Below are 14,075 nucleotides of genomic sequence, written 5' to 3' on the forward strand. Positions count from 1 at the left end.
CGCGGATTTAACGAAGCTGAACGTCAGCCTGCGTTTATACCCGGCTCGGATTGAGCACGGATCGAGCGCCGAGCGGGCGGAGATTGCGATCCAAAATTCGAAAAATGCTAATTTCTCCCAGCTCGATCGTGGTAGATCGCTACAGGACAGGAGAAATGTGTCTAGTTGTAGTTTGAATAAGGTGCCATTTATTTCGCAGTGACTTTGTGTCCTTTAAATAGTAAAAAAATGCGTCGTTATTGATAGTCTTCCCGCAGGAAGTGTCCGTTGAGATTATCACAAAGAAGGAGTAGGATCCGCTCCATTCAGTTAGCATCGGCAGCGCACCGGAAGCCCAGATTGCCCGCCGAACTGTCCTCGGTGTTCTGCGATCGAGCGGCACAGCGATAGCGATAGCAGTACGATTCGTGGCACAAGTACGAGCCGCCCTTTTTCACCCGATTCGGTGGATCGCTGCCCGGCTTGCGCTCGATGGCCGCATCCTTCGCGTCCCACAGATCCGCCGTCCACTCCCACACGTTGCCAACGATGTTGTACAGCTCGAACGGGTTCTGGCGGAAGGACGTCACCGGGCAGGTGGTCTCGTAGCCATCCTCCCTCAGATTGCTGTCCGGGAACTCGCCCTGCCATATGTTCATCATGTGCCGCTCCTTCGGCATCAGCTTGTTGCCCCAGGGGAACAGCTTCTGCTTGCGACCGCCCCGGCAGGCCGCTTCCCACTCCGCTTCCGTCGGCAGGCGCTTCCCTTTCCAGGCGCAGTACGCGACCGCATCGTTCCAGGACACGTGCACCACCGGGTGGTCCAATCGGTCGCTTATATCACGTGACACATCACCTTCCGGATGCTGCCAGGAGGCTCCGCGTACCTTGTACCACCAGGGCGCCGCCGCAACGCGGAAATCTTCGTACTGCTGTCGCACCGCTTCGCTGAGCAGTTGCTGGAAGACGAAGCTGTCGCCAAACTTTTCCGCCTCCGTGACGTAGCCCGTCTGGTCGACGAATGCCTTGAACTGTGCGTTGGAGACTTCGTACTGGTCCAGGTAAAAGTCGCGGATCGTCGCGGGCCGGGCCGGTGATTCGCGATCCTTAACGAAGATAGGTTCATTCGTGCCGATTACATATTCACCTCCTGGGATAAGGCTCATGTCTTCGAACCGCTTGGAATGTTCCACCAGATCGAGCAAGCTCTCCGGACGACGGTCCGCCCCATCGGAGGGGGAGTGTTGTGTTGCATCGGCCGGGAAGATGACGCGTTCCTTGGGCTGCTCTTCGCCCTCCGCATTGCGTTTCAGCTTGTTGCATCCACAGTCACCGTTTGTGAGCTTAAACACTAAACTGCAGCTTAAAAATAAGAAAAACAGGCCACACCGATTCGTTTGCTCCATTCTGCTGCGGCGAGAAGAGTGCAGTTTGACAACAAATGCAGCCTACGATCAGCTGTTTTCTTGCATTGTTGGAGGAATTGTTGTCCAAGATGACACAATCGTTGTGTACTCTGTTTATTATTTCTAATTAGCATGTTTTTATTTATCAAGGGCCTAATTAGTCGAAAATATCTCTGTTTTTACATATTATTCGATAAATTTAGAGAAAAAAACGGAAAAAGAAAATCGCAAAATTGCAACGAACCGTTCAAGTAGTGAACCGTTTAATATAAATACGCAACGTTTTTGCAGCGTCCGCGTCAGTGTGACCAGATTTTTTTTTGGTTTTCTATAGGAGCATTGTCATTTTATCGGTAGTTTTCGGTAGGAATTTCAATTTGTATGGCCAGTGCGTCCAATTTCATCGCATCTCATGAATTACAGACACGGGTCTTAGTTGTCAGTGCTGAACTTCTGGTTCTGATCACTAGTGATTTCCATATTTCATATGGAGTTTATTGCATTAAATCATTTGGGGAATGCCTTTATGACTTTTCGGTCAGTATTATGAGAAAGCCTGTGATTATCGGTAGGATGAATGAAAAAATCAGCTGTTTTAGGATGGTCATCTGTGAATCGGTAGGAATACAGATACATCGGTATTTCTGGTCACTCTGGTCCGCGTTGTTGTTTGTTGATGTTTACGAAACCACCAACAGCAGCAGTAGCTGTCAGGCGTCCATTCAAGCGAATGGAAGGAGGACTATTTCTTTTCGGGGCGGCCACTGGAACATGGTAAAAACTCGAATGATTACCAAACATTGTCCAGAGTGTGAGGTGCAGGTGGCGATTGCGTCGAAGAAATGTTCCTGCGGCCACGTGTTCAGCATGCGGCAGTCCAGCGCGGCCGTGTACGAGCCGCCGTCCCGCACCAAAGCGGGCAAGCGGAAGGCGGCCCAAGCAGCGTCCGCCAGCTCGAGCGATGGGCGCAAGGGCTCCGGGCAGGTGCAGCGCCGCCGGACCAGCCGGGTCCGGCGCGAAAAGCCCAACTACTACGACTCCCTGCAGTACGAGAAGAAGAAGAAGAAAACGAAGGTTTGAACCGGGGGAATGTCGGTCCCGAGCGTACTCGCACTAAATTCTGCTCCCTGCTTTGTCTAACAGAAATCCTCAAAATCGTCCCTTTTCAAAGGGAAAGATGCTAAGCAAACGCAACTGATAACGGCCAAGGATACGCAGGCAGCAAGAGCCAACCGGCACGCGAACCGTCGGGCGAAGAAGGAAGAGATCGACGGTGGCGGGGATCTGGCTGCAAAGTACGCAAAGCGAAAACTATGCAAAACTATCGGAACACTCATTTTGATGTTTTTCCTTCTTTCCAGACTGCCGCTCGACAAGCAGGAAGTAGCCGCTATAATTTTATCGGAAATTAATCGTAAAATCGGTTCCGTCGTGTGGACGCAACCCTAGCAGACATACACCACGCTGTAAATCCGTCGTTAGATTAAGTCTCACTAAATATAACTCTTTTCCATTGTAAATTAAGGCGTAGTTTGTATCTGTCTGCTTACCGGATTGACACCCACTGGCTGCGTTCGTGGCAGCTGCTTGCGTCCTTGTCCAAACGGTTGCGCCCTGTCCGTGGTGACTACACCGTACGTCAGCCGTTGCCATGGCGATGATAGGTCTACAACATCAAGAATAACATTTTCCCAGCCCAAACACCTTCGGTTCTCGCTTTGTTATTCCGCTATCCGTGTGTATTTGCCGTCGAGCGAGCTGCTCTGTCCAAGAATATCCCCCAAAAGTGGGTCAGTCGTGTTCCGTCGGGCCATCGAGTACCTCCTCGGTGGTTGCAGGTAGTACATCATCATTGATCCATTGATTGTACGAGCAATGTGCAAGCATACCTTCACCACCATACTGATAACGTGCAACGAGCGATAGTGAAAAGCGATTCAGTTGAAAATGGCATCCGAGCTGGATGCGACCGTTTTGAAAAGAACCCAAAGTTCCCTCGGCAAGTTTGTGAAGCGACCCGCGCTGACGGAAAAGTTGCTACGAAAACCACCGTTCCGGTTTCTTCACGACATTGTGCACGCGGTATGTAAATTGCCACGATCGATATTGCCGGTTGCTGGTGTATAGTTCAGTCGTAGTAACCTGCGACGGAATTTCCGTTTTATCCTTACCCCATTCTCCGGGGTAACAGATCATTCGGGAGCATGGATCGCTGGACGGGCTGTACACGGCGGACGAACTGAACTCGGACAACATTAAGGATCGGGACTCGAAAATGGCGTTCCTACAGAAGCTCATCGATGTCGTTAGTAAGTATGGAGTGTGAATGGCAGAGCGTCGTTGTTTATTTGGCGTCAATCAGCAAAAGGTTTGGGGTTCGTCCTTGTTGACATAGAGACACGCTGTTGGCGTTCGCAACGGATAACGGGCCACAAGATGGGGGCTCTAGTTTCGGGCGACGAGAGTTTCACAATGCACGTGCTACGCTCGTCCACGTCCAAAGCCTTTCCATTTCGATGACCTTGCCTAGACCTCAAACCACGATGACCTGTCCGGCCGGTGGTCAGCCGTGGTGGGCGATTATTGATTTTCCATTCGGACTGTTTTTGGCTCTGTAGTTGTTTTTCTGATTCGTCATCCTGCCGGGCTTATCAATATTTGAAATCAAAACTTGTTTTTTATTTGCTTAATGTTTTTGTATGACTACGGACATGACAATTTCCAGCGAAAATGGGGACACTTTGCTTTGAAATTTAAAAACAAAATGCACCTCATGGTACATAACGATCTTTTTTCAATTTCCCGTTCAATAGAATTGATAACTGGCCGTGAGCTAAAAGTTCGTCCTTCGAAAATTGTTGCCGGGCTGGAACCGGAACGTACCAACGAGTTGCTGCAGGCGCTGGCAAGCATATTGGAGGAGAAACTAAGCACAACCGAAATAGTGCGACACTATTTAGGCGACAATCCAACAACGACCAATGGAGTCAATGGCTCTGGCCCGAACGCCGGGCCGGAAACAAATGGCACCAAAGGGGAAACACGCGAGGAAGGTAAAAAATCCAAACAAGAAAGGGTGAAAGAAAAGCCTAAAGAGAATGAAGCAACAGCGGTGGATCCAAGACGAAAGGATAAGAATGGTAAAATGAAGGAAAAGGAAGTGCTTAAGAATGGCACAACCGTTAAGCAGGTGGAAAAGGCAAAAACGAAACAAAATGGTACAAAAGTGCAGCCTAACGATTCCGCCAAAAAGAAGAGCGACAAACCGAGCAAAGGAAAGGAGAAAGAGAAAACGGTCAAACGTATCTCCTCCATCCCGGAGGAACCGCAACCACCGGCTGTGCCGGAAAAGGTGACACCAGCGCGACCGGAAGCGACAGCGAACGGCACCGAATCGATGGTAAACGGTGGAAATGCCCCGGAAAGCCGGAAGCGAAGAGATTCAATCAAAGAGTTCGGCGAGCCGGTGACACTGTCCGACGCCAATGGTGAGGCATCGGGTGAGGAGGAGCACGAGAAGCGCAGACAGCAGCCCGGCAGCAACAGCAGCAGCCGACGATCGTCACTGAAAAAGCAAAACAGCTTAACGCCTAGCGAAAACAACGCCCTCTCGGAGATGAACCAGTTTAATGGGCTGCAAAGCTCGCTCAGCAGACAGGACAGCAACGGTGCACTGGTCGGGCAGGATGCACTGGCCGGGCCGGATGACGTAGCTGCCACCTCGGACGGGTCGTCCCAGCAGCGGATGGCAGAAGTTACGGTAACAGTTGCGGCACCGGTTGAGTCGAAAGCGTCCGCAGTGAAACCTCCGATGCATCGCCAGCAGTCGGTCGAGACGGTGATGAGACCACGGACCAGCTTGAGACCGCCGAGCGTGAGGCCACCGTCGGCCCGGCCCGGTGCGCCGCGCCGGAAAGAAAAGAACGTCGAGGTCATACTGCAGCCGAACGAGACGCAAAAGCTGGGCGAAATCAACGTAAAGATGGAAGTGTTCAACAGCGAGCTGCTGGACGACGATGGGGAGAACTTGATCGTGATCGAGGATCCGACCACCGTGTCCGAAGGGCTCGTGTACGGCAGGGCGGGCGAATCGCCGGGCGGAGCGGCCGACGAGACGGCACTGCTGCAGTCCGCCGAGCAGGAGGAGCAGCAGGGCCATCTGGTGCAGCAGATACTGGAAACGCAGAAGGAGTTCTCCACACACACCGGCACGGACAGCGAGCTGCTAAGGAAGGCGGATATGGTAGTAGCTTGCATGTGCAACAGAGCTTTCTCAACGTTTCCTTAGTGCTAACCGGTTAAGTTTGGTTAACCTTCTCCCTTTCTCCAGGAATGGACCGCCGGGCAGCGGCAATCGTCCGCCAGACAGATGGAGTCGCTGCGTGAATCCATCCAGAAGCTGACGCGCTCCGTTAATCCGCTCGGGAAGTTGATGGATTTCATCCAGGAGGACATCGATTCGATGGAGCGTGAGCTGGCCAGCTGGCAACAGATCTACACCCAATCCATGGTGGAGCTAAACAAGGAGCGAAGGTACGTACTCCGTTGATCATTCGCGGGTGAGGTGAGGATGATTGTGGCGTGATCTCCCAATCGTAAATCGACTCGTTTTCGAACGTGCTAATTGCAGTGCCACGGAGAACGCCATCGAACCGCTCAAACAGCAGTTGTCGCAAATCGAAGTCAACATCAAAGAGTACCGCGACATGATCGACACCACGCGGGCCAACATACTGCAGAACGAGGCCAAGATCGAGCGGCTGTACATGACGGAAATTTAGCAAAACGATCGCCCTAACGTCTCCTCCACGATCATGCGAGGACAGGGATGATGGGGGGGATGAGAGCGCGAGCGATCGTTGTTTTGCAACACGTTTTCACGGATTTTCTTTTTACTGTTCAACTCCACCACCACAAGTGTCCTCTTCTTAACAAATCAAACTGGAAAATTTGGACGAAATACATTAGTGTGTCCAGCACGCCCTTGAACCGAATCTTGTCCGCAGAGTGTCCGAGATAGGTTTTGTTGTGTTGTGTGTTTGGTTAAACATGATATAGATATACTTTATTTCGTTTACTTTTGTGTTTCCTCACCGTATTTCCTCCCCCTTCCGTTTTCCGTTTTCTTTTATCGCAATAACCGCTCATCGAGTTAGTGTATATACTTAATCCTGCTCCTCGCCTCTCTCACGCGACTCGCTAATAACGGCTGCAACAGCCTCACTTTTCTAGTATTTTTTACCATTCGCTTTCTTTACTTTACAGCCAGTTGTTTGTAAATGTCCACATTATATACACACACACACCAAGCACTTTCTTTTTGTTAAAGTGTTTCCCGGGGGGTTCGTTCCCACCAATTCCTTTCACGCTCTTTTTTATAGCGACACGATAGACGGTCTGCCATTTAAGATTACAGTTACTATCATACACACATTTACACGGCTAAGGCTCTCGTTTTCTTCTCGTTTTTCGCGCGCGCGCGCACGCTAAGTTGCAGCAATAGGAGGGGGTTTTAACCAACCGGGTATGTTATAACGCCTCTGTGCATAAGATAGTGTGGTGTGGTGCCTTTTTACTTCTTGCTAGCTACTGCACGGCGACACGCGACAAACTACCAAAAACCCTGGGAACTGCTCTCGATTGCTCATCAAAATAGGTCTGTGTGATTGTGTATTTGTGTTTGGTGAATCTCACCTTTGCGTGCCTCTACTATGTACATGGCGCGAGAACACAAATGAAGCTACGTGGGATAAAGCGTGGGCAACGAGAAGGAGAAGGAACGCGGGAGGAATTTCCTACCAAGCTTCTTCCCAAAGCTGTGTGTGTCCGTCAAACAGCAATTACAGATTAGTTTTGCGTTTTCATTAAACATTTTTCCACGTGGGCTTGGGGATGGTAATGGAATAATACACAGTAAAAGTTTGCATCTTTGCGTGTTTACAATTACATTCAATTTTGGTTTCGTTTGCTTGGCTAATTCGTTTCGGTTTGATTCGGTTGGATTATGATTTTGCTAGTTGCCTAGGTTCGGCAGCATAAATTAGGCAAGAGATATAAGGAGAGAATAATTGGGAAAGAAGGGAGAAGGCTTATACATAATTTCCTTAACGCATTTAGATAAATGATATCACAATTTTGAACCTAGCTTTAAACTCATTGTTCACAGTTTGTGGGGCTGTTTTCCATTTATTACGGTTTGATTGTTTATCTTGTTCGCTCTCTCTCTGTTTCTCCGCGCTTTCAAAATTAATATAAAATACAAATTAATTATAATAAAATAGAAATGGGCTTGCTTTACATTAGCAAAAGCGGTAAAGCAAATTTAGATTCACATTGTTCAAGGAATTTCACACTATTAGCGTCTTTTGATCGACAATCGAAAATAAACTCTACAATCAAAATTTAGAATCTTACAACTTTTGCTTTTGTTTCGCTTTCGATTTACACCCATACGCGTACAACCTCACCCACTTTGTTCGTTTGAAGCATCCTACATACATTTTACATAAGAAAGTCGAACGCAATCAGATGATTTTGATACACACTAGCATGCCTTTTTCGACGGCAACGCGCTGGCAATTGCCATGTTTCATGCAACATAAGCAAAATTTAACTATTTCACCCACTCTCCTTTAAATAATCTCTTACTGAGGAAGTACCTAACGCGATTGATTTGCTCTACTTCAACAGTGAACAAGAATTTCTATTTGTAAGTGGTTTGATTCGCATTTTGGTTAGCCAGTTGGATTTGAACTTGATGAAATTTGGTTAGTGCATGTGAATTGTTGGTATAGTGGTCGATCCACTCTTCCACACTTTCCACACGAGTAACTGCGAAAACGGAGGGAATCTCTTTTCTCGCGACGATATGTATTGATGAGCGTTATGGAAATGAGGCCCCCATACAACTACTATAGCTACAACATTGCTTAAAACATAACTTGTTCGAAAAATACATGAGTGAATTGAAGTTTTAACTATCCCGCAGGGCAGGTGCAAATGTAATCTCCATCCCAATTCGCATGATGAGCTGCACAAAAGGCAAAAAAAAACGCGACAAACAGACTGACTGGCACCGGATCCAGGTGCCGGATTGTGGATGCAATTAACACCCACAATCCCTCCCAAGCTCCCTTATTCCGATCACAAGCGATCACAAAAGCGCTTGAGATGAAAATAGAAACACAATTTAAAAGCCGCGCAATTCTGCGGTTTGTCGCTAACGGGTGTATCGGGACAACGGCGTTCAAAATGACGCTACCTTCTACCACTGTCCATTCGATAGCGTGTTTGTCTGCGTCATACCCTCACAACACTGCGTGCTCTTCTCAAGTGGTCGGCACGATTGCGCAGCGGGTGAACGCAGTGGTCCAGCTGACGAAGTGGAATTATCACACTTTCTTCGCAGACACCAGTGACAAAGGCGACCTATTTAATGTCATTTACAGCGTGCTGTCACCGTCGCGCGGGCGCCCTTCGCACCGTACACCGTACCATCCAGCAACCAGAGGCTTATCTTCAAAAAACAGTTGATAACTTCTGGATGTGCAATGAAGCAATGATTAAGGGTGTATGATGTGTGTATGTCTACATGCTATACTAATAACGATATCATTCTCTCGTAGCACCTTTCGGTCAGATTGTTTAAACTGTTGCATACATCCTTTGTGTGTTTGTTCCCTTCCGCGACGCCTTCCCGCGATCGGTGTTGAATTAAATCAACACTCATTTGCACCTAGAGCTTCCCAAGCGGTCGGTTTCTAACAATCCTGCTGCAATACTGTTATGTGCACGTCTGTGCCGAGAGCATGCGGATGTGCTCCAAAAAGATGGGACAAACTAAGCTCTCTCGTCCACATCAAAAATACACTGTTTGATACCGCACTTATCGTGCCGCAGCAGCACCCACGAGGTGGCATGGGGATGGATGATAAGGGGAGAGGGGGAGGGGGGGCACAATTTGCTCAACCACTTTGTATGGGATTGCGTGGATGAAGGCACATAGAGTAATGATGAAAATGGGTAATAATACATCGAGCACGAACGTGTGCGGCGCGACTCGTCCTAGCACCCATAGTCCCTAGGTTGAGTGGAACTGTAAAGCTAGTTGGATAAATATATGCTTAACCCATCCGAAAAACGATCGTGATCGGTTGCCGCAAGACAAAATTAGCACAGTGTATGTGTCCTTCGGCGTCACCTGGTGCGCAAAAGGGTGCGTTCATATGTTGCGTGATGATGATGAAGATCGATGCCCAAAAGGAGTAACATTGTATCCTAGGCCCAATAATTAAAGATTGGTATCTCCGATGGTAGTGTGTGGGATGATGGGCGCCGGCAGCAGAACGTCTCTCCCTCCGGTGCGACGCGCTCGATTGATCAGCACCCCAACGATACTGCCCAGCTTGCCCTTTAAGCTAGCGCCGATGGTTTGCAGCTGCACATGGAACGTATATCTATGCCGTACATACCGCTGAGTAAGATAGTGATGTCGATAATGGTGTTGTGATGTAGCGATGCCACCGTTGTACCTTCGCGAAGGTACCAGCATTAGAGCTTGTGTCTCTAACGCACCTTCCGTCTCTGCTGCACTGCTTTCCCAATCCTCGTCTCCAGCGTCTCCAGCGTCTTCCAGAGCGTCGGTCGTCGTCCAGCTCTCGGTGCTCGGTGCGAGCAGCAGCACCTTCCTTCCGCTAGCGGTACGAGCATATCCTTGCCGCGATTGATGCTACAACTCGAACAGCTCGTCCTGCTGGCGCTCCAGCTTCTGGAGGGAACTTTGCACCCGCTTGCCCTGCGTCATCACGATCAGCTGGTTCGTATCGGACGCCGCACTGCCAGAGGAGCTCTGGCGCTTGTGGTGGTGGCTGTTCGCTCCGCTACCACCCGCGCCGACATGCTGCGCACTGTTGCCGGGTACGTGATAGTGGTACTGCTGGTAGGACGAGATCGACGACGAGGACGATGCGTTCGAATAGGCACGCGGTTTGGAGTAGTACCCACTGCTGCCGCTCCCACTGCCGACCCCGCCGGACGAGGACGAGAAGAACAGATTGTCGTCGCTCTGGCTGCTCGTGACAAAGTCGCTGTTTCGCTGCACCTCCGCAATGCACTTCCGGGTGGACGCGATCGAGCTGTCGATTTTGCCGAGAAACTCTTCCAGATTCTTGCGACTTTCCTCCTCGGGCGAGACGAGCGGCGATTCGTCGCCCATCGAGTATCCGTTACCGTCCGAGCTGATACTGTTGTTGTTGTTGTTGCTAATGATGCTGCTGCTGGTGCTAGCACTTCCCCCGGACGGCATCCGGCTGGCGCTGGTCAGCGCATTTGGACGTATGATTGCTTCCGGGTCCTTAGGATAGTGGGGTGAATCTTTCGCCACCGGTACCATCAGGAACGGCCGCAGGAAGATGGTATCCGTGGGCAGTAACCTATTTACTCGCCTAATTTGTTCCATCTGGAAAGGAAACGGGAAGGAAGGCGATGAAGCGCTGAAGCTAAGCAAGTGATGGAGAGTGGACGGGTGTTCTCTAATTATGGACCGATACTCACACTACATCCGTACTTCAGGGCAAGACCCTGCAGGGTGTCGGTCCGCTCGACGTCGTGCCGTATCAGTGCGTCGGTCGGCTGCAGGGCGGCCGGGCTGCGGCTTCCGCCGGATATGCTGCCGTACTTCTTGAGCGAGCGGGCCGAGTCCCGTATCGATTGCTTCTCGCCAAACATGGTTTCATCTTCCATTCCGGCGTCCGACACTAGCTTTACAAACTGTGGCCCGCGCACCAATTAAACACACACACATAAACACACACGGGGTGAGCACGGGAAGTTGGGAAAAGAGAGAGAAACAAATTAGTAGCACATCACACACACACACAAAACACAGCAATCGGGCTCCTTCTCCTAGTCTCCTCCTCCTCGGGGTTCTATTTCGAGCGTTTCGCGGGAGGTGGGGGAGATGTTGGTTACGACCAGTTTTTCAACAGAATGAGCCCTTGCAGTGAATGAGCCCGCCAGTCAGCCAGCGAGCAAATCGGACCACCTGCCACGACTTCGGTACGCTGGGTGTGTTTGTGTGTGCGCGGAGCAATCCGTAACACCCTTGCAGCTTTACCGTTCAAAGCACCACCCAACTGCTAGACCATTTTCCCAACCAGAGACCACTTAATCCGCGATATTCTTTCCAATATGCTGACAGAAAAATACAGTGAGCGCTGCTTGCTGCTTTCACCAGCTTCGACCCTTTTTGCCCTCCTCCCTCCTACCGACACCGAGGGCAGAATTGACAGCTGCTCTGGCGCAGATGAAATCGCAACTCTCATCGGCAACGCGGCTTCAAGTGGCGAACGAACCCTTCTAAACACGCCCGAAAGCAATTGCACAAAAACACACGAGCAAACGAAAACAAAGGCGGCCACACACGTACACGGCACAGAGCGCACGGAATGATAAGTGCCTTGTGTGTGGTTGTGTGGAACAACGATTAGAGACGTATGTGGTGTCCGGGTCGCTATGATAAGACAGTTTTAAATGTAAAGGAGAGAAAAAAAACGTTGCACGCATATTTAGACAGCTCGATAAGGGCGCTAATTTGACACTAATTAAACAAACAAAGTGGCTAATCTGCCATTTAAATTGATAATACATACGCACACACCGAGAGAGAGAGAGAGAGAGAAAACAATCGCTACTTGCGGGGCATGATGGAGCGCCTGTAGCAACGCTGATCGATGGAAGTTACGATGTTACACGGCAAATAATTAATGCGTAGCCGTCGCTTCAGCAACAAAGCGCGATAACGGCACGAGACGAAGCATCTCCCGCTCCATCGCGCACACATGCCATCTCTTGCCACCCCTCTTCTTCCAACGGTACAGCAAAAAACAATCGCCACCCGCCGGAATAACTTTCGTCTGCCGTAATGCAATATCGGCCATCCCGCGTGACCTTGCGCGATCGCGGGTCTCTCTCACGCGCACTTGGTGACTGGCAGGCAGGCGGCAGGCAGCAGGCGATCGACGGTGGAAAATTTGCTGGCATGGAAAATTTGCCACAAAAGCCATGGTCTGTGTGTGCGTGTGTTGCAGTGAATGAAATTAACCCGAATGCCCAATTTCGTTTTCGATCATTCAAGGCGCCTACAACGATAGATCAAAGAGGGAGAAGATGGGAGATCATCATGCAAGATCGTGCCAGGGAAAACTTGAACGTGTGACTCATCCAGCACGAACGTCATTCTGAATCGGAAAGGGGGAGGTGTTTTTTTGGAAAAATCACCGGACGGGTAAATCCGTTTCGTAAATACCCTTTAGCGCAATCCCTTCCGAGGGGCGGTTTTGTGTGCTTTTTTTTGCATGTTGTGTGTCCGACACGTTTACCATTAGTGCACACACACACACACACAGGCGGACATTTCATAACATCAGCAAAGCCGTGGTGCGATGGCTTGCGGCTAACGATGATGATGATGATGATGCCCCCCGGAGTTGCGGATCGTTGACCGCCCGGGTGCCGGGTTGCATGTGCATGAAGCAACACCACACCAACAGCTGATCGGGGGGAGCAGGAGGAGGAGGAGGAAGAGGAGGAGCGATTTTTGTGCTTGTGTTGTTTTTTTTTGCCTTTTCCTTACCTTCACGTAAGATCTCCAGTTTTTGTACTTTTTCCTCAGATCGCTCATGGTTTCGAGGCTCATCGTTTTCCGTCACCGTGTATCGCCGCCGCCTGCTTCGTTCTGCTGTTTCTATGCGTGTGTGCGTCGGAAGCTGCTGCAGCACGGCAAGGGGACCGTTTCGGGGTGTGTGAAGATGGTGCTGAATTGTCCGCAATAAATCACGCTTATCCTAGCCACACACACTCGCATGACAGCCAGTAAACCATCCAGCGTTTGCCTTGACCACGAACTTACAGCGACGGGGAATGCAGTTCCGAGCACGGACGCGGTCCCGCTTCTGGAATTTTGCACACAAAGCAGATAACACGCAGGTGCTGCCCTGTTGTTCCCGTTCCCGTTCTGTACGGAGAAGGCGCGCGGGGTGACGAAACACGCAAACGTCTCGCCTCGTGTCTCGTTATCACCAATCAACGGCAGTGCCGCAACGATCACTTTTTCGGGACGTTCATCAATGTAACGCGGCCAACGGTTCCGAGCTCCCCCCACACGCACGCACACACAAAGCGTTTTGCCGGAAATAATAGAGAGGCAGTTAGCGAGAAACGTCACATCACAGATGTACCACTATCGCCCCCCTCTTGCTTGATTTCTCCCAAAACCGCTGCACACTTCCACGTTCTCGGTAAGCGACTCGCGAGTCTCGGCACGAGTCGCGATCAAGCGATCCCTTCGGCGGCGCGGTACGACGACGATTGCTGCGTTTGCGCACTCGCGCGAGTGTGTCTGCGGTCTGCGATTTCGGGGAAGCCACCGCCGCCAGCGATTCAAATTGGAAGTGCGTGTAGAACGCCAGGATGGGCTGGGTGCGTGTTGCAACTGCACCCGTGACAGCTACTTTTGACAGTTCACAGACCACAGCGAGAGGAGCAGCTTTGGCAGTGACGAAGCGAAGCGACTTTGCAGCATTTGGATCCGGCAATAGGGGCAGAATTAATCTAATTGCGATAGTTTTGCTGTGCTACGCAATTGTGGTTTTACTTTTACGTTTTCCCCCCCGTGCTCGTTGACAACTGGCG

At 50.4% G+C, this 14,075-nt stretch overlaps 4 protein-coding genes across 5 annotated transcripts; 2 read left to right on the forward strand and 2 right to left on the reverse strand.

Moving 5' to 3' along the window:
* Positions 1–120: 120 nt before the first annotated feature.
* On the reverse strand, positions 121–1,432 carry LOC121590413 (formylglycine-generating enzyme). The gene has a single exon (XM_041910075.1). The coding sequence runs from the start codon at positions 1,383–1,385 to the stop codon at positions 306–308; it is 1,080 nt and encodes a 359-aa protein (XP_041766009.1). The 5' UTR covers positions 1,386–1,432; the 3' UTR covers positions 121–305.
* Positions 1,433–2,065: 633 nt separating this feature from the next.
* Positions 2,066–2,932, forward strand: LOC121603750 (UPF0547 protein C16orf87-like). Its single transcript, XM_041932949.1, has 3 exons — positions 2,066–2,459; positions 2,529–2,680; positions 2,747–2,932. Exons 1-3 carry the CDS (start codon positions 2,157–2,159, stop codon positions 2,832–2,834), a joined length of 543 nt encoding a protein of 180 aa, XP_041788883.1. The 5' UTR covers positions 2,066–2,156; the 3' UTR covers positions 2,835–2,932.
* Positions 2,933–3,327: 395 nt separating this feature from the next.
* LOC121603747 (TRAF3-interacting protein 1) lies at positions 3,328–6,374 on the forward strand. Its single transcript, XM_041932944.1, has 5 exons — positions 3,328–3,467; positions 3,577–3,694; positions 4,199–5,628; positions 5,716–5,918; positions 6,016–6,374. Exons 1-5 carry the CDS (start codon positions 3,333–3,335, stop codon positions 6,164–6,166), a joined length of 2,037 nt encoding a protein of 678 aa, XP_041788878.1. The 5' UTR covers positions 3,328–3,332; the 3' UTR covers positions 6,167–6,374.
* A 389-nt stretch (positions 6,375–6,763) lies between these two features.
* On the reverse strand, positions 6,764–13,907 carry LOC121603749. 2 transcript variants are annotated; one of them, XM_041932948.1, is made up of 4 exons: positions 13,018–13,907; positions 11,500–12,523; positions 10,938–11,153; positions 6,764–10,842 (listed from the first exon to the last, which is right to left on the reverse strand). In XM_041932948.1, exons 3-4 carry the CDS (start codon positions 11,124–11,126, stop codon positions 10,114–10,116), a joined length of 918 nt encoding a protein of 305 aa, XP_041788882.1. In that variant the 5' UTR covers positions 11,127–11,153; positions 11,500–12,523; positions 13,018–13,907; the 3' UTR covers positions 6,764–10,113. The 2 variants fall into 2 exon arrangements, with proteins under 2 accessions (XP_041788882.1, XP_041788881.1); XM_041932947.1 differs by lacking the exon at positions 11,500–12,523 and having other exon boundaries at positions 13,018–13,906.
* Between the last annotated feature and the right edge of the window lie 168 nt (positions 13,908–14,075).

Source organism: Anopheles merus, chromosome 2R (assembly GCF_017562075.2).
Source record: "Anopheles merus strain MAF chromosome 2R, AmerM5.1, whole genome shotgun sequence".
Lineage (NCBI taxonomy): Eukaryota > Metazoa > Arthropoda > Insecta > Diptera > Culicidae > Anopheles > Anopheles merus.